A 24,390-nucleotide genomic window follows, 5' to 3' on the forward strand; every position below is an offset into this window, starting at 1 on the left:
AGTCAGGTCACGCAGTGTATTCATTAAATGAGCTGCGGGTAATCTATACTTGGCTGCCTGCAATGCGTGAGTCAGCAACTTCGTACAAGTATTCAGATGGGGGCTTCTGACATGACTTCCACATTCCTGATCCACGTTTCCTCTGGATCAATGACTCAGCTATCACTGAAACCAGAGGCTCCCTATACAGGCCCGGCTTCCAGTATGTTCACTAATAGAAGCCCCTCCATATTTTAAACCAAAACTAAACCCAAAACAGAATGCTCTGTCATATTTGCTTGTGCTCTCCACCAATCTGTAAACCGTCCAATGGCTGGTCTAATAACTGATCACATGTGCAGCAACATGGTATGTACAGATCAAACAGAGGCCAAGATGGCAGCTTCCATGACTGAAAAAGATAGGAGGGTTTAATTCTGCTTTAACGGTTTCTCAGAACAGTTCCATTCAGAGTGCCGTGAATTTAACTGTCACCTTCTGTAAGATCTCAACCCATTTGCCAAGCCATCAAATGCCTGGTGTCATAACTGATCAGCATCATGGCAACTGCAGATCAAAGGCCAACATGGCAGCTTCCATGGCTGTAAAGGATAGGAGAGTTTAGTTCCACTTTAACCACTTGCCTACCAAGCACTAACACCCCCTTCCCACCCAGGCCATTTTTCAGCTTTCAGCGCTGTGGCACTTTGAATGACAATTGCGCGGTCATGCTACACTGTATCCAAAACAAATCTTTTATAATTTTATTCACACAAATAGAGCTTTCTTTTGGTGGTATTTAATCACTGCCAGGTTTTTTATTTTTTACAGAAAAAAAAAAGACCAGAAATTTTGGAAAAAAAAAAAAGTTTTTTTTACCTTTTTTCTGTCAGTAAATTTTGTAACCAAGTAATTTTTCACCTTCGCTGAAGTGCGCTGATGAGGTGGCACCGATGGGCACTGATAGGCTGAGCTGGTGGGCATTGAGGAGGTGGCACTTATAGGCACTGATGAGGTGGCACTGATGAAGAGGCACTAATATGCCGCACTTATGGGCACTGATATGTGTCACTGATGGTCACTAATAGGCAGCACTGGTGGGCACTGATAGGTGGCAGTGATGGGCACTGATAGACAGCACTGGTGAGCACGGATAGGTGGCATGGATAGGCGGTATAGATGGGCATTAATTGTCACTGATGGGCGACACTTATGGCATTGATGGGCAGCACTGATAGGCAGCACTGATTGCCAGCACTGACTGGCATGGCTAATGGGCACTGATTTTTGGCAGTGGTGGGCACTGATTGCTGCCACTGGCAGGTACTGTATGCTGCCATTAGTGGGCACTGTATTGTTCCACTTTATTTGTTTATTGTAAACAGGGCACCGATGAACAGTGCCCTGATTACATCTCTAGATGTCCCCCTGTGAGGAGATGCCGCAGATTGGCTCTCCTCACCTCACACTCTGTCAGTGTGAGGCGAGGAGAGCCGATTATCAGCATCTCCGTGTTTACATGTGACCGGCTGTAATTAGACACAGCCAATCACATGGTCAAAGAGTCACAGACGTGGCTCTTTACACAGATCGGAGTTGCGTCGTGTCCTAGCAACATGGTGCGGGCATGATCGATGTGCTGCGTGCGGGCGGCCATTCTGGGCCGCCGTCATATGATGGCATCCCAGAACAAGAGCTGCACTGCCCGCCATCATTTAACAGTGGGCGGCCAGCAAGCAGTTAAAGTAGAATTTACACCTAAGGCTTTATATACACTGTTGCTCCTAAACGGACGTTTAGGAGCAGTTGGGCATTTTTTTCAGCTGCCCCTGAACTCTCCTCTGTTATCAGTACATGTACACCGGGTCATTTACAGTCCTTTCTAGGCAGTTGAATTTAGAAGCATTTTTTGAAAGCAAAAAAATACAATCAGGACGGATGTTCAGAGGTATTTGAAACGCCAAACGTCTGTAACAGCTTGTAAACACATTTAAACATGGTAACTCGCATTTAGCCATGTTTCGTTTACAGGCGTTTTTAATTTTTGACTATTTAAAAAGAAAACGCTTCTAAACGCAAATGCGGCATGTAAAAGCGGCAAAACTGACATTTTTAAACATCAGTTACTATCTGTCAAGTTAAATCATTCAGGAGAGGTTGAAAAAAAGGCCCATGTACATTAAGGCCCATGTGCCTGAAAAACAGCTCCTCTGCAGTCTCATTGTGAGAGCCCGAGGGCTTTCACACTGAGGCGATGCGCTGGCAGGACTTTAAAAAAACTCCTGCAAGCTGCATCTTTAGAGCAGTAAAGGAGCGGTGTATGCACCGCTCCTGCCCATTGAAATGAATGGGCAGCGTGGCTGCAGTGGCACTTTGCGGGTTGTTTTAACCCTTTTTCGGCCGCTAGCGGGGGTTAAAAGTGCCCCGCTAGCAGCCGAAAACCCCCACAAAGACAACGGTAAAGCGCCGCTTTACCGCTGACGCCTCAGTGTGAAAGCGCCCTAAATCTTACTAGCCTTAAATATATCCCCTCCCCTATTCTGCAACCTATGCTGACTAACGTGTCTAAAAAATATGTCTTTCCTTCCCTTTTTCAGCCCCCCCCAGTCTGATCATGTGATCCCCAGTGTCGGCTGCAGGAGAGAAGAGAGAGCTCTGGAGAATGGTTGATAAAGCCCGGAGCAGTGATTTCTGGCTGCAGCTCATTGGCTGCATGGACTGATCAAACAAAGTCCCGTTCAAAAGGAATTGATTACTAGGTTGACTCCTCTCGCATGGGATTTGACTGGCCCCCACTGAACCAGCTGAATTTCAGTCGATCTATGGCCAGCATTACTGAGAATAAAGCAAAATTCTCTCTAGGCATATTATACCAGCGGGTGGTAAAATCTAGGCTGAAACAATAGTCTTCAGAGGCTAATTTACAGCCATCTTGTATAATAAACCTGAAGAGAGAACAGATCAGATTCCAGAGATTGCTGGATGACTCTGCTAAATGAATGTATGGTATATGTTACATAGTTAGGGATAATAATTGTTTTATGATTTATTACCATATGTTTCATTTAACATACAGTATAGAGAAGAGTGCACATTATATATAACAGAGATCACAATGTATAGAGTGATTTTGTGGGTCTAGCACTGCACCCATTTTGATTCATTTTTACATTAATATTTTTCCACCCTACTTGGGCTGATTGGTGATGATCTGCCCAAAACTCAGTGTGCCCCTATCTTCCAGTTTGGGTTTACAACACTGCCTTTGCTGCACTGAAATCCCAACCAGCATTGTCAGCCATATCTGCTGGACCACAGAACTCTGTCTAGCACCTACCTACCAAATAGACTGATTTACTATAGACGTTGAGAATATTCACTCTATATTCTAAATATTCAGTTATCCAGACAGAAAAAAAAACACATTTCTGTTCTTATGTGTAGATGAAAGCATTTAATGGGAACTTGCTGTTCACATGATTGGAAGTGAATTGAAGTGAATTGTCACACATTAAATTAGTAAAACATCTTCATTGTGTGAAAGGAATCCATTTTTGGAAGAAGTAGTTCTGGGATAGTATCTGCATCAATAGGAATTAAGGGGGTTCTATTTATTTTTTGTATTATTATTACAGGTATACAGGATTTATATGGCGCCAACAGTTTACGTAGTGCTTTACGCTTTCCAACTTGCGGGTAGACAGTACAAATACAATACACTTTAATACAGTAGGAATCAGAGGGCCCTGCTCCTTAGAGCTTGCAATCTAATGCCGTGTACACATGACCTGACTTTTCAACAGTGGGTTTCATCGGACCTTTGCTGTCTAAAAATCAGATGGACTTTAGATTTAGAACATATTTCAAATCTTTCCGACGGACTTGAGTCCGGTCGAAAAATCTGTTCGTCTGTATGGTAGTCCGACGGACGAAAACCGACGCTAGGGCAGCTATTGGCTACTGGCTAAGAACGTCCTTATTCTAGTCCGGTCGTATGTCATCACGGTCGAATCCGTTGGACTTTGGTGTGATTGTGTGTGGCCAAGTCTGTTCATTCGGAAAGTCCGTTGGAAGTCCACTAAAGTCCGTCTGGAAGACTGTCGGACCTAGTCTGCTGGAAAGTCCGGTCCTGCGTACACGGCATTAGAGGTTCTAAAGGCTGAAGGTTTTTACCTTCATGCATTCTATGTATGAAGGTAACCCCGTCCCCCACAATTACCTGAGTTCCTTCTCGATCCAGAGATGTGAATGAGAGCATCAGCTCTCTAGGGACTCTTCCTCCTCATTGGCCACGTGAGTCAATGAATAGACACACAGAGCAGCAGCTCAGAAGTGTGCCTGCTTGGGTACCTCCATTGCAAGCTGCTTGCTCTGGGTGCACTTGACAGGAGGGAGGGGCCAGGAGCACTGGCGAGTGGCCCAAGAACAGAAGGATCGGGGCTGCTCTGTGCAAAACTGCTGCACATAGCAGGTAGGTATGACATAATTGTTATTTTTTATTTTTGTCTTTAACATCACTTTAACCACCAGCAGCTGCCCCTTCAAGAATTTTAAATCTTAAGTGACCAGACATCCCCGGTTTCAGACAACAGTCCTTGCTTACAGGAGCCTGTTCCCATGTAGGCAGGTTGCCTAGAGGGGTGTTGGTTTTAGTTAGTGGCTGGCCCAGGCTGGGGGGTTAAAAGAGTTATTGTGCATGCTGCTGTTCCCGAGTTTTTTGGATCCAGCCTAGTTACCAGTGATAGAAAAATGGGGAAAGTCTGGGTTCAGGGGGGAGTTTTGGAACACACTGGCAGGGCATGCTGTGATTTATGTAGAGGAGGACTGCTGCGCCTTGCCATCCGTCACTGGCACCGGAGACCCGGAGATCAACCAAGGCAAAGAACAATCCAGCTATGGATTACCACCTGGAAAGGTATGCTTTGGCAGTCAATCAGTTGAAGTTAGGGTTAGGTGATGGACATTGTTCATGTTGAACTGTGTTTCAAGAATTTTGTTGCATCAAATGTTTCAAACTTGGTCTGAAGTTATTCAAAGGGGTGTATGTTGGTTTCTGGCCTATCAAATGAACTTGGGTGTCATAGACTAGATGTGACCATAACTGTGTGACTGTGAAAGAGTGAACCAAATATAAATAGGTGAAGGTAAGTTTATTAAAGTAAATGAATATAAATGTGAACACACCACCAATACAAACGGAGTGAACAAACCAAACAACCAAACAGTAATGATAAACAAACAAACCAGCATATGTAGCAAAAGGGAGTACCAGAATCGTAGTCAAGCCAGGCCAGGGTCATAAACAGGAGGTCTGCAGATGGGGGGACAAGGAGTAAGGGATCAGGTTGCAGGATAAGGTTCCAGGGATGCAGGAATAGATAGGATCAGGTACAACAGGTTCAGGATGCAGGAGGTAGGATGCAAGGTTCAGGATCATAAAGATCAGATAAACAGGCTGCGGGTCAGGGCACAAGAACGATACCAAGGCAAGGTGTGTGTGCACTTTCCGGGTATTTATACAATGGCTGCTATCAGTCATGTGACGCTTGTTTGCAGAAGGTAATACCTGTTCCACACTGCCAGGATCCCTCCGCTGGTGGACGTCAGTACTGCGGCCCAAAGATGACATAATTCCAGCAGGGAAAAGCTCTTCTGACAGCTCCAAACTGCCAGGAGACATCTGCTGGTGGATCTCAGTACTGCACGCCAAATTATCGATATTACCAGCGGACCTGACAGTACCCCCCCCTCGAAAGGAGCGACCTCCGGAAGCTCCAACCAGTGGTTGCTGGGGAAAGTTCATTGCGTCAAGCCAGGCCATGAGCAAAGTCACATCAGGTCAGGCAATAAGTACGTCAAGCTGGATAGCAGGCACAGGAACCTCAAGCTGAGTAGCAGGCACATTGAGCTGGGCGGCAGGCACATCGAACTGGGCAACAGGCAAATCAAGCTGGGCAGGCAGCATGGGCACATCAAGCGGGGCAGCCGGCACATCAAGCAGAGCAGCAGGCAACTCAAGCTGGGCAGCCAGCATGGGCACATCAAGTGGGGCAGCCGGCACATCAAGCGGAACAGCAGGCAAATCAAGCTGGGGAGGGCAGCCAGCATGGGCACATCAAGTGGGGCAGCCGGCACATCAAGCGGAACAGCAGGCAAATCAAGCTGGGGAGCAGGCATGGGCACGGGCACATCAAGCTGGGCAGCAGGCACGGGCACATCAAGCTGGGCAGCGGGCACATCAGGTTGGGAAGCAGGCACTTCAAGCTGGGCAGCAGACACATCAAGCTGGGCAGCAGGCACAGGCACTGAAAGCTGGCCAGCGGGCACATCAAGCTGGGCAGCAGGCATGGGCACACCAGGTTGGGAAGCAGGCACTCCAAGCTGGGCAGCAGGCAAGGGCACTTCAAGCTGGGCAGCAGGCACGGGCACTTCAAGCTGGGCAGCAGGCACATCAAGCTGGGCAGCGGGCATGGGCACATCAGGTTGGGCAGCAGGTACGGGCACATCAGGTTGGGAAGCAGGCACTCCAAGCTGGGCAGCAGGCACACAGCCACCTCTGTACTCCTGTCCACAGCCCCCTCTGTACCCCCTCCCTACACAACCACCTTTCTACCAACATCCACAGCCACCTCTATATCCCCCCATCCGCAGCCACCTCTGTACCCCCGCCCATCCACAGCCACCTCTGTGCCCCACCATCCACAGCCACCTCTGTACCCCCCATACACAGCCACCTCTGTACCCCCATCCACAGCCACCTCTGTACCCCCCCATCCACAGCCACCTCTGTACCCCCCATCCACAGCCACCTCTGTACCCCCTCATCCACAGCCACCTCTGTACCCCCCATTCACAGCCACCTCTGTACCCCCTCATCCACAGCCACCTCTGTACTCCCCCATCCACAGCCACCTCTGTACTCCCCCATGCGCAGTCACCTCTGTACCCCTCCATCCGCAGCCACCTCTGTACCCCTCCATCCGCAGCCATCTCTGTACCCCCCTCATCCACAGCCACCTCTGTACCCCCCCATCCACAGCCACCTCTGTACCCCCCCCCATCTGCAGCCACCCCCGTACCCCCCATCCACAGCCACCTCTGTACCCCCCCTGTCCACAGCCACCTTTGTATCCCCCCATCCACAGCCACCTCTGTAGCCCCCCGTCCACAGCCACCTCTGTATCCCCCCCGTCCACAGCCACCTCTGTGCCCCCCTCTTTACCCTCCCATCTTCATGCATTCACCTACACTGAATCTGGGCCTTAAGTGGAAAAGGGTTCCTGACTCCTCAACACTGTTGACTATGCTTCATTGATGACAGATCAGGACTCGGAGCAGGCTGCCTGCAGCCTTTAAATCTTACTTCCTTCACATCTCCCGGGGATGTGTGGGCGGGGCAGATGCACAGGGTGGGCGGGGCAGACAGAGTAGAGGGGCGGAAAGAAGAATAGCAGTGGAACTGTCAGCGTTGGCTGAGCTGTGTGTGAGAGAGACACACAGCTCAGCCGCTATTGTAGTTGTGCCAGAGCGCTCCCTCTCCCTCCAGCATCTGAAGCTGACACAAGAGGGAGAGGGAGATGAGACTCCCCCCGCCCCCTATCTCTGCAGTGCCATAAGCAAGCAGCAGTGCTCGGCGCCACCGCCGCCAGCCCACCGCTGCTCTACAGTGCTGAAGCCTGTCCCTGCTGAAGTGATTGGGACAGCGCCCCCCCTCGGCATGCGCCCCAGGCGGGCACCGGTCTCGCCACCAGCATGGTACGGCCCTGTTAGATTGTAAGCTCTAATGAGCAGGACCCTCATAATCCTTTAGTATTTTATTGTATTGTAACTGTACTGTCTCCCTTTTATATTGTAAAGCACCGCGTAATCTGTTTGCGCTATATAGATCCTGTATAATAATAAAAATAATAATTAAAAATCTCTAGCCACCCTAACAGACTGGCCCTTTCTCAGTACTTTAAACAAGAGGCTCAGATCCTCAGTTCTTGCAATTCCAGGGAGATCTTTGCAGCCCAGTATCTGGAGTTGGGTCACATGGTCGGATGGTGGGGAACTTTCACGGTGGAGGCATTGGCACACTCCTTCCTCTTTTAAACTTAATATACAGCAACTAGGATCGTCTTTAAGACAGGGCGAAAGGGGCAGCTGCCCTGGGCCCTGTCATTGTTGTGGGGCCCAAAGCAGCTGCCTCATACTTGCCAACTATCCCAGTTTAAATTCCCTTGTCCTTTGAAGTTTTAGTCCTGTGCTGTGTCCCAATTTCTCAGTGTGAAGTGCTGCTGCTAATGCTGCTCAGCTCTGCCTTATTGTTGTGTACAAATGACTCACCTCCAGACCCTGTGTTTAAATGTAAACAACCAGCATTCATATGTAAATAGCTGCGGTCAGCTGTATTGATATGTAAATAAAGGTGGCATTCATATGTAGATCATGCCCCCTGCAATGAGGAGATGATGTGCTGTAACCTATAGCAACCAATCAGTGAGCGGTAATACTGTATAGTAATCTCTAGCAACCAATTAACAAGCAGAAATCATTTGCTGTAACCTCTAGCAACTAATCAGTGAGCCGTAATGTGTGCTGTAACCTCTAGCAACCAGTCAGTAAGAAGTAATAATATGCTGTAACCGCTGGCAACCAATCGCAATTGCTGCCTAATCTGATACAGTAAGCTGATTTTAAGTCTAGCTTAAATTTATTTATGTAGAGCATGTAGAGAGTGAAATTGCATGGGGGGGGGGGGGGGGCAAGAAAATGTTTGCTCAGGGTCCAATCAATATTAAAGACGGCCCTGACAGCAGCATATATACGTGATACAATTTTTGTTGTGTTTCACTGACAGTTATTTGCGCTATTCTGCTGACACCTCTGAAGAAGAGTCCTCGAAACGCGTTAGTATCATTATTATACCTGTACACATTTTATTGTTACAACACTGTTATATCTTTACTTATATGACATACCGTGTTTCCCCGATAGTAAGACACCCCCGATTGTAAGACGTATCGGGAGTTTCAGAGGGGTCGGCTAATATAAGCCATACCCCGAAAGTAAGACATATGTCTTACTTTCGGGGAAACACGGGGGTATTGCCGCCTCCAGTGGCGTACTAAGAGTGGGGCGGGGGGTGCGGGCCGCACTGGGTGCCACACCCTGGGGGGGGGGTGCCAGGCCAGCGCCCTCCCCCTCCGACTGAAGAGACAGCGCCGTTCTGATCAGTCTCGGGCAGCGGCTGTCACTCACAGCCGAGCAGAGTGAAGCCGCCTCCCCCTCCTCTTGTATGGCTACACAGTGCTGTCCATGAAGGAGAAGGAGGGGGAGGCGGCTTCACTGAAGCCGCCTCCCCCTCCTCCTCCTCCATACACAGCACTGTGTAGCCATACAAGAGGAGGGGGAGGTGGCTTCACTCTGCTCGGCTGTGAGTGACAGCCGCTGCCCGAGACTGATCAGAACGGCGCGACGCAACCACAGAGAAGGGGATTATTGTGCCAGGTCCCGGATCACTGCCGGCAGGTGTCACTGGCTCTGTGTCCTCCCGGTACAGGTCAGTGCTGGTCATACAGAGAGAGACCAAGGAGGGGGAGGGGGAGGGGGGGTGTGAAGAGATTCTCTGCAGCTCTTATTATGTAACCGCAAGATGCATACAATACTGTTCAGGTTGTTAATAAATGTTCATTTTATGGTTAAAACAAAAAATTCGTCAATTTTTTTCCAATATAAGACATACCCCGAAAGTAAGACATAGTGGGGCTTTTGGGGATAAAAAGAAAGTAAGACACTGTCTTACTTTCGGGGAAACACGGTATATGCAATTTCAGATACATTTTTTAACTTTTGTATCTATAAATTTTACTTTTTAATTAATTTTGACTATCATAAAGTGCCTTCATAGTCCCAATCCCAATCCCATAGGGTATTTGTCTGTTAATGTCTTAATCCGGGATGATGGCACTATACTATTCTAGGTCAGATTTCTTCCTGGTCCTGTGATGATGGAGGTCAGCTGTAACAACTAGGCATCTCCTAGCAACATCATGGGAGTTTTTCAGTCAGGCTTCATGAGATACATAAATAGCATCCTCCTATAGCAAGGGTATTATTCCACTTTGGTGAAAGCTGACCAGCTTGTTTTATCTACAGACACCCCTTTCCTACATACGCAGTTTTAGCTAAAGGTGAACTATTTTACATTTACTGCGGCTGGGGTGGCCATTTAGCGCAAAATCAAGTACCTGTACATGATTCTCGTTTTCATCTCTGGGGCGCACAATTGATTGGGCACAGCAGGAGCCAATCAGCAGGTCCGGTTGCCGCGATGACTGCTGGGAACCCGGCGTTCATTCGTAGAGAGGCAGAACGGCGGTCTGCCTATGTAAACAAGGCAGACTGCTGTTCTGACAGAAAGCAAAAAAAAGATCTCATGTTTCTGCTAAGCAGGAACATTGATCTCGTTTTCCTTTAGTCAAACTACAGTTAGAAAACACTCCCACACTTAACCCTTTGATTGCCCCTGATGTTAAAGGGGCTGTAAACCTTTCTATGCATTGAAGTGAAAAGCCTCTTGCAGTGCAGCAGCCCCCAGTGCCCCCATTTTACTTACCTGAACCCTCTTTTTCTCGCACCGGGGATGAGCACACCAGCTCTGGCCTGTGTCTCCTGTCCTGATTGGCTAGATTAATAGCAACGCCGTCATTGGCTCCTGCTGCTGTCAATCAAATCCAATAACGCGGGTGCCGGGGGCGGGGCTGAGTTTGCCATTCGTGTCTATGGATGCAAATGCTGGACTCTGGAGTGCGCACGCAAGGTAACCTCCCAGGAGAGCGCTTCCCCAAAGGCGTTATCTGATGGGAAGAGGAGCCGCGAGGGCCCCCGGGGGACCCCAGAAGAGAAGGTTCGGGGCCACTCTGTGCAAAACAAGCTGCACAGTGGAGGTAAGTATGATCAGGGGCGGATCCAGGGGGGGGGCAACAGGTCAATTGCCCCCTCCGAGAATATGGCACTGACATGATTGTCACACTGGTGTCACTTTCAGGCTGCAGCAGTGAAGCCTCTGCCCGAGTCTCTCTCTCATCAGCTGATCAGCGGCGCAGAGAGAAAGACTAGTGGGTAATTACGCGGTGCCGTCACGGACCAGGAGGAGCCTGAAGGTGGGGGGAGCTGTGCCGTTGGCTTGGCAACCCTGTCCCTGCACTCGTTGCTAGCGCCTGGGCCGCCTGGCGTCTAGCAACGAGTGATGTCATTGAGTCAGTCACGTCGGACTTGGAGTCTCAGACTCAGAGCCGACGTGACGGTGAGAGATGTTGCCTGGAGCGGAGGAGCCTGCCTAAGTGTATCTGTCTTTCAAGGGCTGATTCTGTTGTTGCTGCAGTCTGACACTGTGTGTCAGAGACCAGCAATCTTCCTCCTCCGCGCCGTCCCTGAGTGCATTGGCCCCTCCCACCAGCAGCACCGCCTCCATCTTGTCCATACAGTCACTCACACTGACTGCAGGACTCCGCCCCTGGTGAGTGTTGGCTCCACCCACCTCCTCCTTCCATCTTGTCCACCTTGCAGTCTGCAGAGCGACATGGATACAAGAAGAAGGCTGTGGACACTGACAGTGAAATTAATGGATCCTACCAATTGGACTCAATTACTCCTGCATGGGAGCCCCTCCCCCACCAGAGCACCAAATTATTTGACTAAAAGTGAGTTTTAAAAAAAATAGAATTAAAAAAGAATTAAAAAGAATGAATTAATGTGTCAAGTCATATCGCAAAATACATGTGTGCCATTATGTATGAAAAAAATGCCTTTTAGTCTTAACTTGTTCAATCTTAACCACTTCAGCTCCGGAACCTTTTACCCCCCCTTATGACAAGGCCATTTTTTTTACGATACTGTGTTGCATTGCTTTACCTGACTGACAATTGCACGGTCGTGCGATTTTGTAACCCAAGTAAAATTGACGTTGTTTTTTCCCACAAATAGAGCTTTCTTTTGGTGGTATTTGATCACATCTGTGTTTTTTTATTTTGTGCAATATAAATAGAAAAAGAGCGACGATTTTGAAAAAAAAAAAAGCAATATTTTTAGCTTTTTGCTATAAAAAAAGTCTTCATCAGTTAAGGCCAATCTGTATTCTGCTACATATTTTTGGTAAACGAACATTGCCTGTCGGTACGATACGTTAAATACAGTTCTGTCAGCAACACATTATTTTCTGGTAGTGCCCCTCCCGAGACTAGACTCTGGATCCGCCTTTGAGTATGATATGTTTGTTATTTTAAATAATAAAAAAAAAAACAACTAACCCTTACAATCACTTTAACCCTTTCCCTGCCAGTGTCATTTATACAGTGACAGTGCTTTTTTTTAGCACTGATCACAGTATTGGTGTCACTGATCCCCAAAAAGTGTCACTTAGTATCAGATTTGTCCGCCACAATATTGCAGTCCTGCTAAAAATCACAGATCACTGCCATTACTAGTAAAAAATATATAAAAAAAAAAAGAAAAATCCCTAAATCTATCCCATAGGTTGTAGACACTGTAACATTTGTGTAAACCAATCAATATACACTTATTGGGATTTTTGTAATCAAAAATATGTAGCAGAATGCATATTGGTCTAAATTGATGAAGAAATTCGATTTCTTTTATTTTTCTATTGGATGTGTTTTAGAGCAGAAAGTAAAAAATATAGTTTTTTTTTTAAATTGTCGCTCTTCTTTTGTTTATAGTGCAAAAAATAAAAAAACGCAGAGGTGATCAAATATCAGTGAAAGAAAGCTCTATTTCTGGGAAAAAAGGACATGCATTTTTTTTTTTTTTTTGTGTATAGCAACGCACTACCACGCAATTGTCAAAGTAACGCAGTGCTGTATTGCAAAAAATGGCCTGCTCATTAGGGAGTAAATCCTTCTGGGGATGAAGTAGTTAAACTCTCCCATGACTGCTGAGATGCAGGGCAATGCCCCACAATAGATGCCACCACACATTATCTCATGCTATAAATGACAATGGACCCTCTGACCTCAGGATTGGACAAGTTCACTTTACATGCACGTAGCCCACGAGCTGTCCTGTCCATCTTATTGATTGACACCTTCTCAGCCAATCAGCTCTCTCCACCAAAGCTCGAGCACCAAACTCAACCTGCCCCCTCCTTGAGATCCGCTACTCCAATCAAATCTCCTCTGTATATACATGTGTTTCCATCCTCCAATCAGTGACAAGCCATACAAGAAATAAACGCGTATCATTTGATATTGCGGCTCTATGTTGGTTGTGGGCAGAGGGGGGTGTGTGTGAGGCAGCTGTGGCCCCGCCCCTCCTGAAGACTGGGTAGTTACATTGTAGCAGTTCCTCTGTCAGCGGTGTGGGGTCCGCAGTGGCGCTGGAGGAGGGCTGCACAGGAGCTGACACTTCAAGGACATTCATTCTTACTGTGACTCCATCCATTAGCAGCTTGCACAATGCCTCTGGCTCGCAGCCTGTCAGTCACTTCCCTCACCGGGCTGGAGGACTGGGATGATGACCTGGACCTCGACAACACCGTCCTCTTCGAGGTGGCCTGGGAAGTGGCCAATAAAGGTGAGGGGAGAGCAGAGCGGTGTTAGTGCTGGCAGGTCATCCACCATACAACACACTGCAGTCACTGTCTATAGAGGGTAATGGACAGAGAAGGCGATCATTGGGGGGAGAGGGGACGATCATGGAGCCTAATGGGGAGAGTGGGTGATAATGGGGAGAGAGGGGGCGATCATGGAGGATAATGGGAGGGGGGTGTTCATGGTGGATAATGGGGAGAGGGGGGTGATCATGGAGGATAATGGGGGGCGATAATGGGGGAGAGAGGGGGTGATCGTGGAGGGTAACGGAGAGAGGGGGTGGTCATGGAGGCTAATGGGAAGAAGGGGCAATAATAGGGGGGGATGGGGAGAGGGGGCGATCATGGGGGGGATGGGGATGGAGGCTAATGGGGGAGAGGGGGCGATCATGGAGGCTAATGGGGGAGAGGGGGCGATCATGGAGGCTAATGGGGGAGAGGGGGCGATCATCGAGGCTAATGGGGAGAGGGGGCGATCATGGAGGCTAATGGGGAGAGGGGGCGATCATGGAGGCTAATGGGGAGAGGGGGCGATCATGGAGGCTAATGGGGAGAGGGGGCGATCATGGAGGCTAATGGGGAGAGGGGGGCGATCATGGAGGCTAATGGGGAGAGGGGGCGATCATGGAGGATAATCGGGGGGGGGGGAGAGGGGGGCGATCATGGAGGATAATGCCCACATTTGTGTTGTCAGGGCCGAATATTTGTATAAAGTCTTTGCCTGTTATTGCTTTGTACAGACAGACTGATGATGAATGTACATTACACCTGACATTTTAAAGTGCTTGTGAAGGCCTCTCCTCACTAAGCTTTGAAGATTGTAACTGCAGATCTCTGCCCCCCCCCCCTTTTTTTTTTTTTTTTAAACTCTGACACCTTATAAATTCATCATACACCTGGCTCAGGAGCAAGCCCACATGAGTGCCCCCATTGCAGCAGCTTGCTATGGGGGCACTTGGTGAAGGTAGGGGCAAGGAGTGCTGGCAAGGTAGAAGAGAAGGATCGGGGCAGCTCTGTGTAAAACACTTGCACAGAGCAGGTAAGTATAACATGTTTAATTTTTATAAATTGTGAGCCTTTACAATTACTTTAAAGTGGTTGTAAAGGCAGAAGGTTTTTTTTATGTTAATGCATTCTATTCTAATACAGTGTGTACAGTTTCTACTACACTTCTGATGGTGTACACAATACAGTGCAGCTGTAGTACAGTTTCTAATTCGGTGCTAGCAGTGTACACAGTATCTGATACAGTGTAGTCTGGTGTTGTAAAACAAAAAATACATCATGTCCGGAAGGCCACCAAGGAGAGGCAGGCGCTCACAGGCCACTAAAAGAGGCCAAGCAGCCTCTGTATCTACAGTCAACAGTGGTGGTCGTGGACATGGTGCATCCTCTGCAGGTGGCTGTGGGGCACGCTTGTCCTTTTTTTCTGCTGCTGGTCCTGTTATTGAGCCAGAACATGCAGAAGAGTTGTTGCCATGGATAACAAAGCCGTCCTCATCCTCTGTCACCCAGGCTCAGAGTACTTTGCCTTCCATCTCAGCTGCCAAAGTGGCCTATTCCACCGGCTCCTTGTCCACAGTCACTCCTTCCATAGCCCCACCATCATGCATGGAGGAGTCTCCAGAATTATTCGACCGGTGTTGGGTACATGTTGCTAGAGTATGAGCAGCGATGAGGAAGGAGTAACGTGAGCCTAGAGAGAGGGTGCCCAAGAAGGAAAAGAAACTGGCAATCATGTTCCCCCAGCTGCAGCATACTGCCAAGTTTGCTCAGGTGACAAGGAGGGAGGGGATGTTGAGGTGCCTGAGAGAAGGGAGAAGGAGGCACAACTCCACAAGGCATGATGTCCGCTAGGAGGCAGCCCCCCTATTGCATCACACAGCAGAGCTCTACAGGTGCAGGGCACTGCTGACTCCCTGCTAACTTTTAAATGTTCCTTGGTGTGGCCCCTTTCCACATGTGTGCAGCAGATCACACCATTGCTGTTTGCAACCTATGTCTGAAGTAGATCAAGTGTGGCCAGAGCAGCAGTCGCTTGGGCACCACATGCTTGACTAGACATATGAGGACCTGCCATGCAGTCTGTTGGCAGCAGCACTTGAAAAGACCCACATCTAGGGGGAAAAAAGGTGGTGTGATGGACTCAACCGGGACATAGGCTTTTGGAGGGGACTGAATGCTGGCCTCCTGCTTATTGATTATGGGCCCTGGATTTTGGGGGAACGGTGCTCTGTGAGCTGTATGCATGGGGACCCTTAAGGTGGTGTTATTTTGGATTCAGGTCCATGTCGTCCCATGGACTCTGGGAACCCTGTATATGTCATATTAGAAATGGTGACGGATTTATACTGTTGGGACTCGTACTGTTAGAAGATGCTGATGTCGTCAACTCCAGCCACCTTTCTGTCTGTTGTCTGCTATAATGTAAATAAGTCTAGTATGGCTTCCAAGAGTCTTTCACTCATTGTTTGTGCTAATTAACCCTGCAATTGTATGAAGGAGTTCTGTGTTGATATTTATGATAAGTTGTACTGTATCGTCGGTGAGCTAGAAGACAGCAAGTCTACCCTGAAAGGTCCTATCTCTGAGTCACCAAGTCTGGGTAAATGATTAATTAGCTCATGTTAATTAGGTTTCTGGTTACAGTTTGTATTGTCAGCCTGCTGTGTATATTTGTGTGTCATCTCAAATCAATTCAGTCCAAGTTTAGCAACCAAACAAGTATTGTCTTGATTGTGGTTGTCAGTGGTTTGAATATCTGATATCTATATTCGGATTGGGAGGAAGCGACATATGACGAAAGCACTCAAGTGGAGTGTGGGACGTTTTGTTACATGCAGAATGCTCCTTGCTCCTCATCTTGGATCTCCAACCCAGTATACTGCCAGTCCTCTCAAAAACCTTCACTGAGAGGAATGAAGGTATAGCAATTGGTGTCCAAAAGCACTTGCAGCACCCTGCTAGCAGTACACCATCATCTGATTTTAGCAGGCAAATTTCCCTACCCCAGTTTCTGAACCGTAAAACGAAATTCGGTCCCAGCCATCCACATGCTCAGCATCTAAATGCTAGCTTGGCCAAATTGCTAGCACTGCAACTGTTGCCTTTTCAGCTGGTAGACTCTGCCCCCTTTTGTGAATTTATGGAATATGCTGTACCTCAGTGGCAGGTTCGAAAACGCCATTTCTTTTCACAGAAGGCCATTCCGGCTCTCTAACAGCATGTAGAAGGCAATGTTTTGACCTCGTTGGCCAGGGCGGTCAGCTGTGAGGTGCATATTACTGCTAACTCGTGGTCCAGCAGGCATGGGCAGGGATGTTACCTTTCCTTCACGGCACACTGGGTAACTCTGCTGGCAGCTGGGAAGGATGCAGGACAGGGTTCAGTGTTTTGTGCTTATTTCTCCACCACGCCTCCAAAATGCTAGTAGTGATTCTGCCACAACTCTCTCCTCCACCCCCCTCCTCTTCTTTCTCTATAGCCTCTTCTGCAGATTTGTCCTCTGAACCAGTGCTGCTCCATAAGCATTCAAGGGGCTACGCAAACAGTCAGTTTAAAAGATGCCATGCAGTGCTTGAGTTGGTCTGCCTAGGGGACAGGAGCCACACTGGGGCAGAGATTCTGTCAGCTGTGCAGGGGCAGGTTCAGAGGTGGTTGACGCCAGCTTCAGCCAGGGATGGTTGTATGCGACAATGGCACCAACCTTCTCTCCTCCCTCTGACAGGGACACTTGACCCATGTTCCATGTTTGACACATGTCCTGAATTTGGTGGTGCAACGGTTCTTGAGCAGGTACCCAGGCTTACAGGATATCCTGAGGCAGGCCAAAAATGTCTGTGGTCATTTCTGCCGGTCACACAATTCTAGTGCTCAGCTGGCTGACATTCAAAGGGAATGCAATCTGCCCACCAGGTGGAACTCAACATTGGCAATGCTGCAGCGGCTGCGCACACAGCAGAGGGCCATCAATGAGTACCTGTGCGAGTATGGCACCAGGACAGGGTCAGGGGAGCTTGGCTTCTTTTTCACCATGCCAGTGACTACTGATCAAGGATGCATGCACTGTCCTGTCACCATTTGAGGAGGCCACAAGGATGGTAAGTAGCGACAATGCATGTATCAGTGACACTGTCCCTCTAGTCTTCCTGTTGGAGCACACACTTAATGGAATCATGGACAGGGAACTTGAGGCAGAACAGGAGGAAGAGGAGGACTTCCTTACTTCTCGAGGCCCTCTTTATCCAGATAGCATTCCTGCAGGCCAGCCAAACACACAGGAAAAAGAGCATGAGGATGATTGTGTCAGCATTGATGTAGAGGATAACACTCAGCAGAAGTCTTCAAGGGATGGGTTTCAGTCTCCAGAAACCCAATGAGTCGTACGTGGCTAGGAGGAGATGGTAACGGATCATGTGATCCTTAGTGACCCAGAGGACTCAGAATCGAATGCCTCTGCAAACTTGCGCTGCATGGCCTCCCTGATTCTGCAAAGCCTGTGAAAGGACCCCAGGATTTGTGGTATCACAGAGAGGGATCATTGCTGGCTGGCAACCCTTCTGCAACCTTACCCTTGTAATGTGGATCAAGAACTCCTCCTCCTTCTTTCGCAGAGGGAGCAGAGGATGAAACCTCTTCAGGAGGCCTTAAAGAGAGGTTTGTGCAATGCATTTCCAGACCCTGGGAGGTTACAGTTTTCTGGTGCTGGACAACGTGTTCCTGAAGTTTCGCTCAGTCAGAGGAAGAGGGGTGGAAAAGGTGGCCGGCTGACCGATGCCTTTTAAACAATTTTTCAGTCCTCAGTGCAAAGGTCTGATTGGTTCAAGCAACCATCGCCAGCGTCTGCATTACATGGTGCAGGAATATCTAGGGGCAAGAGCAGACTTGGAGACCTTTCCAACAGAGCATCCACTAAGTTACTGGGTCTTGAGGATGGACCACTGGCCAGAACCTACTCAATATGCAATTGAGCTACTGGCCTGTCCTGCATCCAGCGTGCTTTCTGATTGCACATTCAGTGCTGCTGGAGGATTTGTAACGGATTAAAGCGTGCACCTGTCCACAGACTCCATTGATGGGCTCACATTCATAAAAATGATTCAGTCTTGGATCAACAGCTATCAAACACCTGATACTGATGTAACTGAATATTTTTGGTTTAGGGCACCACCAATCAAGGCCCAATTTTTCTGCCCCTGTTTAACAGGGGAGTGTAATTGGATTTCTTGATATATTTCACAGCAGTTCCTGCGTCCAACAAGAGTAACTGCAAGGGCTTACAGTGTTTTGGTACCACCAACACCTAAAGCCCAATTTTCTGCAAAGTATACAGGTCAGGCCGTATTGTGTATGTGTGATAGATAGATATATATATATATATATATATATATATATATATATATATAATCTCTATCTATCTATCACACATACACAATACGGCCTGACCTGTATACTTTGCAGAAAATTGGGCTTTAGGTGTTGGTGGTACCAAAACACTGTAAGCCCTTGCAGTTACTCTTGTTGGACGCAGGAACTGCTGTGAAATATATCAAGAAATCTAATTACACTCCCCTGTTAAACAGGGGCAGAAAAATTGGGCCTTATATATAATATATTAGAACCTGGGGGACCCACGCTGCATTTTTAAATTTGCAGGGTTCCCCTTAATTTTCATACCAGGCCCTTCTGGTATGGATTTTGAGGTTGACATCCACACCATTTTATTTATTTATTTATTTTTTGTATTTTTATCTATATTGCCGGGATCCGATAATTCATTACAGCTGCGAGCAGTTTTATATGACTTTTTTTTTTTTTGCATTGATACATGTCCCCTGTAGCAGGACCCAGGTCCCCAAACACTTTTTATGGCAATAACTTGCATATAAGCTTTTAAAATTAGCACTTCGTGTCCCATAGACTTTAACGGTGTTCGCATGTTCAAATACATTTTTCACCTGTTTGCATGTTCTGCTGTGAACCGAATCCGGGGGGGGGGGGGGGGGGGTGTTCGGCTCATCCCTTTATCGTGAGTAATGTTCTTTTGTGCTTATTTATTTTAAATAAACACAGGCTTTAAAGTGGTTGTAAAGGCATAAGGTTTTTAAGTTAATGTGTTCTCTGCTTTTTAAGGTAAAAAAACCTTCAGTGATCAGTTCTCCCCAACCCCTAAATACGTGCCTGAGCCTGATCCAGTGCTGTGACAGAGTAGCATTGCACGCTCTCTCTAGCCTATATGGCCATAAAGGCAGCATCAGGAGCCATAGGCTGAGAGCGCTGATTGGATGTCGATTGGCAGACTTATTTCGGTCACGCCCCTTCGACAAATGCTGGACGTTTGGCTTCTGTTGGACTGGCTGCTGTACACACGGGCCGAATGTTAACTGGTTTATTTTGAACTGGCCGCTATTGCCTGATACTTGGCCTGTGTACGGGGTTTAAAAGTAGTGATCGGTCAACAAATGTATCCTCCTTATTGTGGAGACCACATAAGTATCCTATAGTAGTGATCACCCTAGCAGTGCACCAGGTTTGTGTGGTCAGATGATGCTTGTTTCAGCTGTTTAGAGACTGATTTCTTTTCTTAAGCCTCGTACACACTGCTAGCCCAGCGGGCGAAACAAAAATAACCTGACAGCTCAGGTCAGAGCTGCTGTACTAACATTTCGGTGTTGGTACAACGTTCTCTCTCTGCTGTTCTATTGTGCCCTGCCAGAACATTTGGTCGGCATTTGGCCATCAGCTGAGAGAGCTGATTGGGAGCCAAACGGTAGACCTTTGCCCAGATTCTGTTGAAGGGGCATCACTGAAAAACAGCCGGCTTCTGTCGCACCGGCTGCAGTACACATGGGCTGAATGACGATGCTGCCCTACATTTGCCCAGTGTGTATGGGGCTTTAGTCATTGTAATGACAAGATCAGGCTACTGAAATGTCTTGTAAATGGTACGAAGTCCAACATTACAGGAGGTCTGATACAGCTCAGCTGGAAAATAATTAATCTAGTCAAAAATAGTGTTTAGAATGAGGTTTTAATTAACTGAAAGTATGAGTGACCAAAGAGTTGACAAACCATATACAAAACAAATAGTAATGAAACACATTGTATCAAATTACACTCACATTGGATAATGGGGATTATTTATGAAAGGCAAATCCACTTTACACCACAAGTGCAAAGGGCACTTGAAATTGCACTTGGAAGTAAAGTCGCTGTAGATCCGAGGGGGACATGCAAGGAAAATAAAAAAACTGCATTTTAGCTTGCACATGATGGATAATAAAATCAGCAGAGCTTCCACTCATTTCAGATCTACCCCTCAGATTTACAATGAGTGGAAGCTCTGCTGATTTTATTATCCATCATGTGCAAGCTAAAATGCAGTTTTTTATTTTCCTTGCATGTCCCCCTCGGATCTACAGCGACTGCACTTCCAAGTGCAATTTCAAGTGCCCTTTTCACTTGTGGTGCAAAGTGGATTTGCCTTTAGTAAATAACCCCCAGTGTGTTTCATTTATTGTGTCATCAACCCCCTGAGAAAGACGATTGAATTTGAAAGGCGCTGGGGTAGCATTCACAAATTAGGGACTCCGCGGGTCCCCTCTAGTGGATGGATGTCTTTTTATGATAATGGTGTGATATTTGATTTTATATTGTGTGTTTTATGTAATGGCTTTTAGTTTTGTTTATTTTTTTACTTTTTTATTATGCAAAAGTTGAAAAAAAAATTTTGTACTTTTTATCTTTTAAATAAATCTCTTTGTGGTGCCTTTAAAAGCTCCATCCATTTTCTAGGTTTTTGTATTGTATTGCATTTGGGGACGTGGCACCCCAAAAAAATTAAGTTGCATGGCTGACACAGGTCATCCAATGGGGCACCAGGTCATGCCAACAGATGATGGAACTCTCTAGGAAAGAATAGAAACCAAGATGGATGCTCCATGATGGGGACGCCACTAAAGGTGACCTCTTCTGGGGCCTTGGTGATCTGTCCTGTCCAAGTCACTTCATTAGGTACGGTTTTATTCTTTTTATATTCATGTGCACTAGTCGATGTGTTCTGTTTCTACAATAACCAGTCTACATAAAGTTAAAAAAAAGGTTTTTACTTTAAATATACTTTCAAATGTCAAAGTATTTTTTTATTTTTTATTTTGTTTTAAAATAGCAATGGTAGTAGTGAACTTACAGAAAGGATAAGCAAATGTAGCTATTCCAGGCACCCAGGGGCCTAGAAGAGCTTTCTAGAGGGACCGCTCTACAGCATTTATTTTGTGGTGCTTAACAAAGAAGCGGTCCCCAGTCTAATGTCTTTTCAGTCCCATGACTGACTATCCATATTCTGCCCTGCCTGAAAAGACATTAGAGCACCCAGAGGAAATACACACTGACATGGGTTCAGCAAACAAACTGGATTCTGATGGACAGATAAAGCACGACTCCAGCCCTGGAAAACGCGTAAAAAAAATAAATAAATAAATAAATAAATAAAAAAAAAAAAAAAAAAAATATATATATATATATATATATATATATATATATATATATATATATATATATATATATATATATAATATAGGTTGCGCTATCACATTAAACCAATAAAGCGATTCGAATTGATTTAAAAACAGTCCAGGTGATGTGATATATAATCCTGATGTCATTCCGCACCATCCACCACCATAGTGATTGTTAAAACAGTGCATCCACCAACAGCTGAATGGCTCGCTTACCAGCTCCAATCGATCCCTCGTTACAAGGGATTGTATGCATCGTGTGGCTTTAGCCCAACCTAGGCCTTTTTCTGAGCCTGGATGGTCTCCTGCACAGGATCCACCTATTGGCACCCTATTAAATAGCCTGATTTCTCAAAAAAAAAAAAAAAACTCTCCACATAGTGTTAAATCCTTTAATTTAAATGTCAAGAAATGCACTGCTGCTGCAAAAGATGCACAGCTGCCGCTGATAACTTGCCTTTTTGTTTCTAGTGTATTGGCCAGTACACAAAACAAATCCGACCTTCTGGAACAAGTGTGGGATTGGTGATGTCAGCGCGTCAGCTGTAACAGTGGGGTCAATTTACTAAAACTGGAGAGTGCAAATTCTGGTGCAGCCCTGCATCGTAAACCAATCATCTTCCATTTTTTTTTTTTTTTTTTTTTTTAAGTAAAAATCGTAACCTGTAGTAGGGCTACACCAGTATTAAAGGCTTGTTTATGTCTAGTAGACTTTGAAAAGGTTCTCTAGACCGATGGAGAGCTTATAGACTTGACATGGTACCTGTAGACCCCGGGGACCAGTCAACAGCACAGGGGAGCACCATTGGCTAGGGCAGCAGAGGATTGGGTAAATCTAAAAAAAAAAAAAAAAAAAAAAAAAAAATGCTTCCGTCTTTTTCTTTTCAGTGCAGGCGCAGCCCCACCATGGGCACATAGGTTTATTGAGAAACATGTTTCCACCTGGTGCACTGTTGGTGGTTATAGCAAATACTGTACATAAAGGCTGGGCCTGACCAAGGCTGTTCTGGATTTTTCCTGCCAAGGTTATGCTATCATGCAATGGGTTGGGTGTGTTGTATCATGCTCTGCTTCTACATGTAGTAGATGTTTCGCTGTGCTCAGCAGGCACATGGCCAGAGAATTTCACACACAAGCCACATCCTCAATTCAGTAAGTGTCATCACCCAAAGTTTTAACTGCAGTATGGGGGCAATAGAACATCATATACTCCTATATGTCATTTTTAGGGATGTTTAGAGTATTCAGTACCTCCAAAAAATATTCATACCCCATGAAATTGTCATGTTACAACCAGAAACGTTATGTCTTTATTGGGATTTTATGTGATCGACCAACACAAAGTGACACATAATTGTGACGTGGAAGGAAAATGATAAATTGTTCAACATTTTTTTTTTAGAAATATCTGAAAGTGTGGCGTGTAGGGCTGAAACAACTAATCGATTATGAAATTAATTGATTATTATTTTCATAATCGATTAATCGGCCAGTAACATAATGGGGTTAAACACTAAAATTAGCCCTTTATAGTACAAAAATATAATCACTACTCTAAATATTACTTTCACTGTTCTACAGTAAAAAAAATAACCCCTTCCAGTAGTTATCTGCTTTTTTTTTTTGGACTATAAAGGGCTAATTTTAGTCTTTTTAACCCCATAATGTTACTAAACATCTTAGGCCTGGTTCACATCTATGTGTTTATTGGTGCTTTTTGCAGTTAATTTCCATGGTTTCCTATGGGAGACGTTCACATGTGTGCTTTTTTTTTCAGCCGCTGCATATTTGGAAAGGGTCAGGGACTTTTAACGCAAAACTGTGCTTTTTTTGGTTCAATATACTTCAATGGAGAAGCTGCAGAAAATAATTTAATGCGTTTTTGCAGCAATTTGTGTTTTTTAATCTGCCCCAAAAAAATGCAACAAATGCAAATTGCAGTAAAATCACGTGCACAGAAAAAAGCACGGCAGAAACAGATCAAAAGCAAAAACTGCATAGGTGTGTACCGAGCCTTATGCTGGCCACACGGATCAATTTTCAGGTGAGAATATTCAGAAGAAAAATCTTTGTACATTCGCTGAATGAAAGAATTTTGTTTGAAAATTTCACTTCATTTCTGAACAAAAACCACATACACTGAAAATCCCTTTGACCGAGATGTTTTCTATTTCCAAATTTTCCTGACACGGTTGAAAATGAACGTCAATTTGACCCACTTTTTTTTGTCAAGGTTATTAACCGATTAATCGAAACAATAATCGGCCAACTAATTGATTTATGAAAATAATCGTTAGTTGCAGC

The 24,390-nt window shown here is 46.2% G+C and overlaps 1 protein-coding gene across 1 annotated transcript in view; it reads left to right on the plus strand.

Moving 5' to 3' along the window:
* Positions 1 to 13,278: 13,278 nt before the first annotated feature.
* Positions 13,279 to 24,390, plus strand: part of GYS1 (glycogen synthase 1) — a 101,877-nt gene continuing 90,765 nt past the window's right edge. Inside the window, exon 1 of the mRNA XM_077457507.1 lies at positions 13,279 to 13,554. Coding sequence (XP_077313633.1) covers positions 13,437 to 13,554 — 118 coding nt within the window. The 5' untranslated portion in view covers positions 13,279 to 13,436. The remainder of the gene's footprint in view (positions 13,555 to 24,390) is intronic.

This window comes from Lithobates pipiens, unplaced genomic scaffold, assembly GCF_037356315.1.
Source record: "Lithobates pipiens isolate NorthernLeopardFrog02 unplaced genomic scaffold, aLitPip1_a1.2 Scaffold_27, whole genome shotgun sequence".
Classification (NCBI taxonomy): Eukaryota; Metazoa; Chordata; class Amphibia; order Anura; family Ranidae; genus Lithobates; species Lithobates pipiens.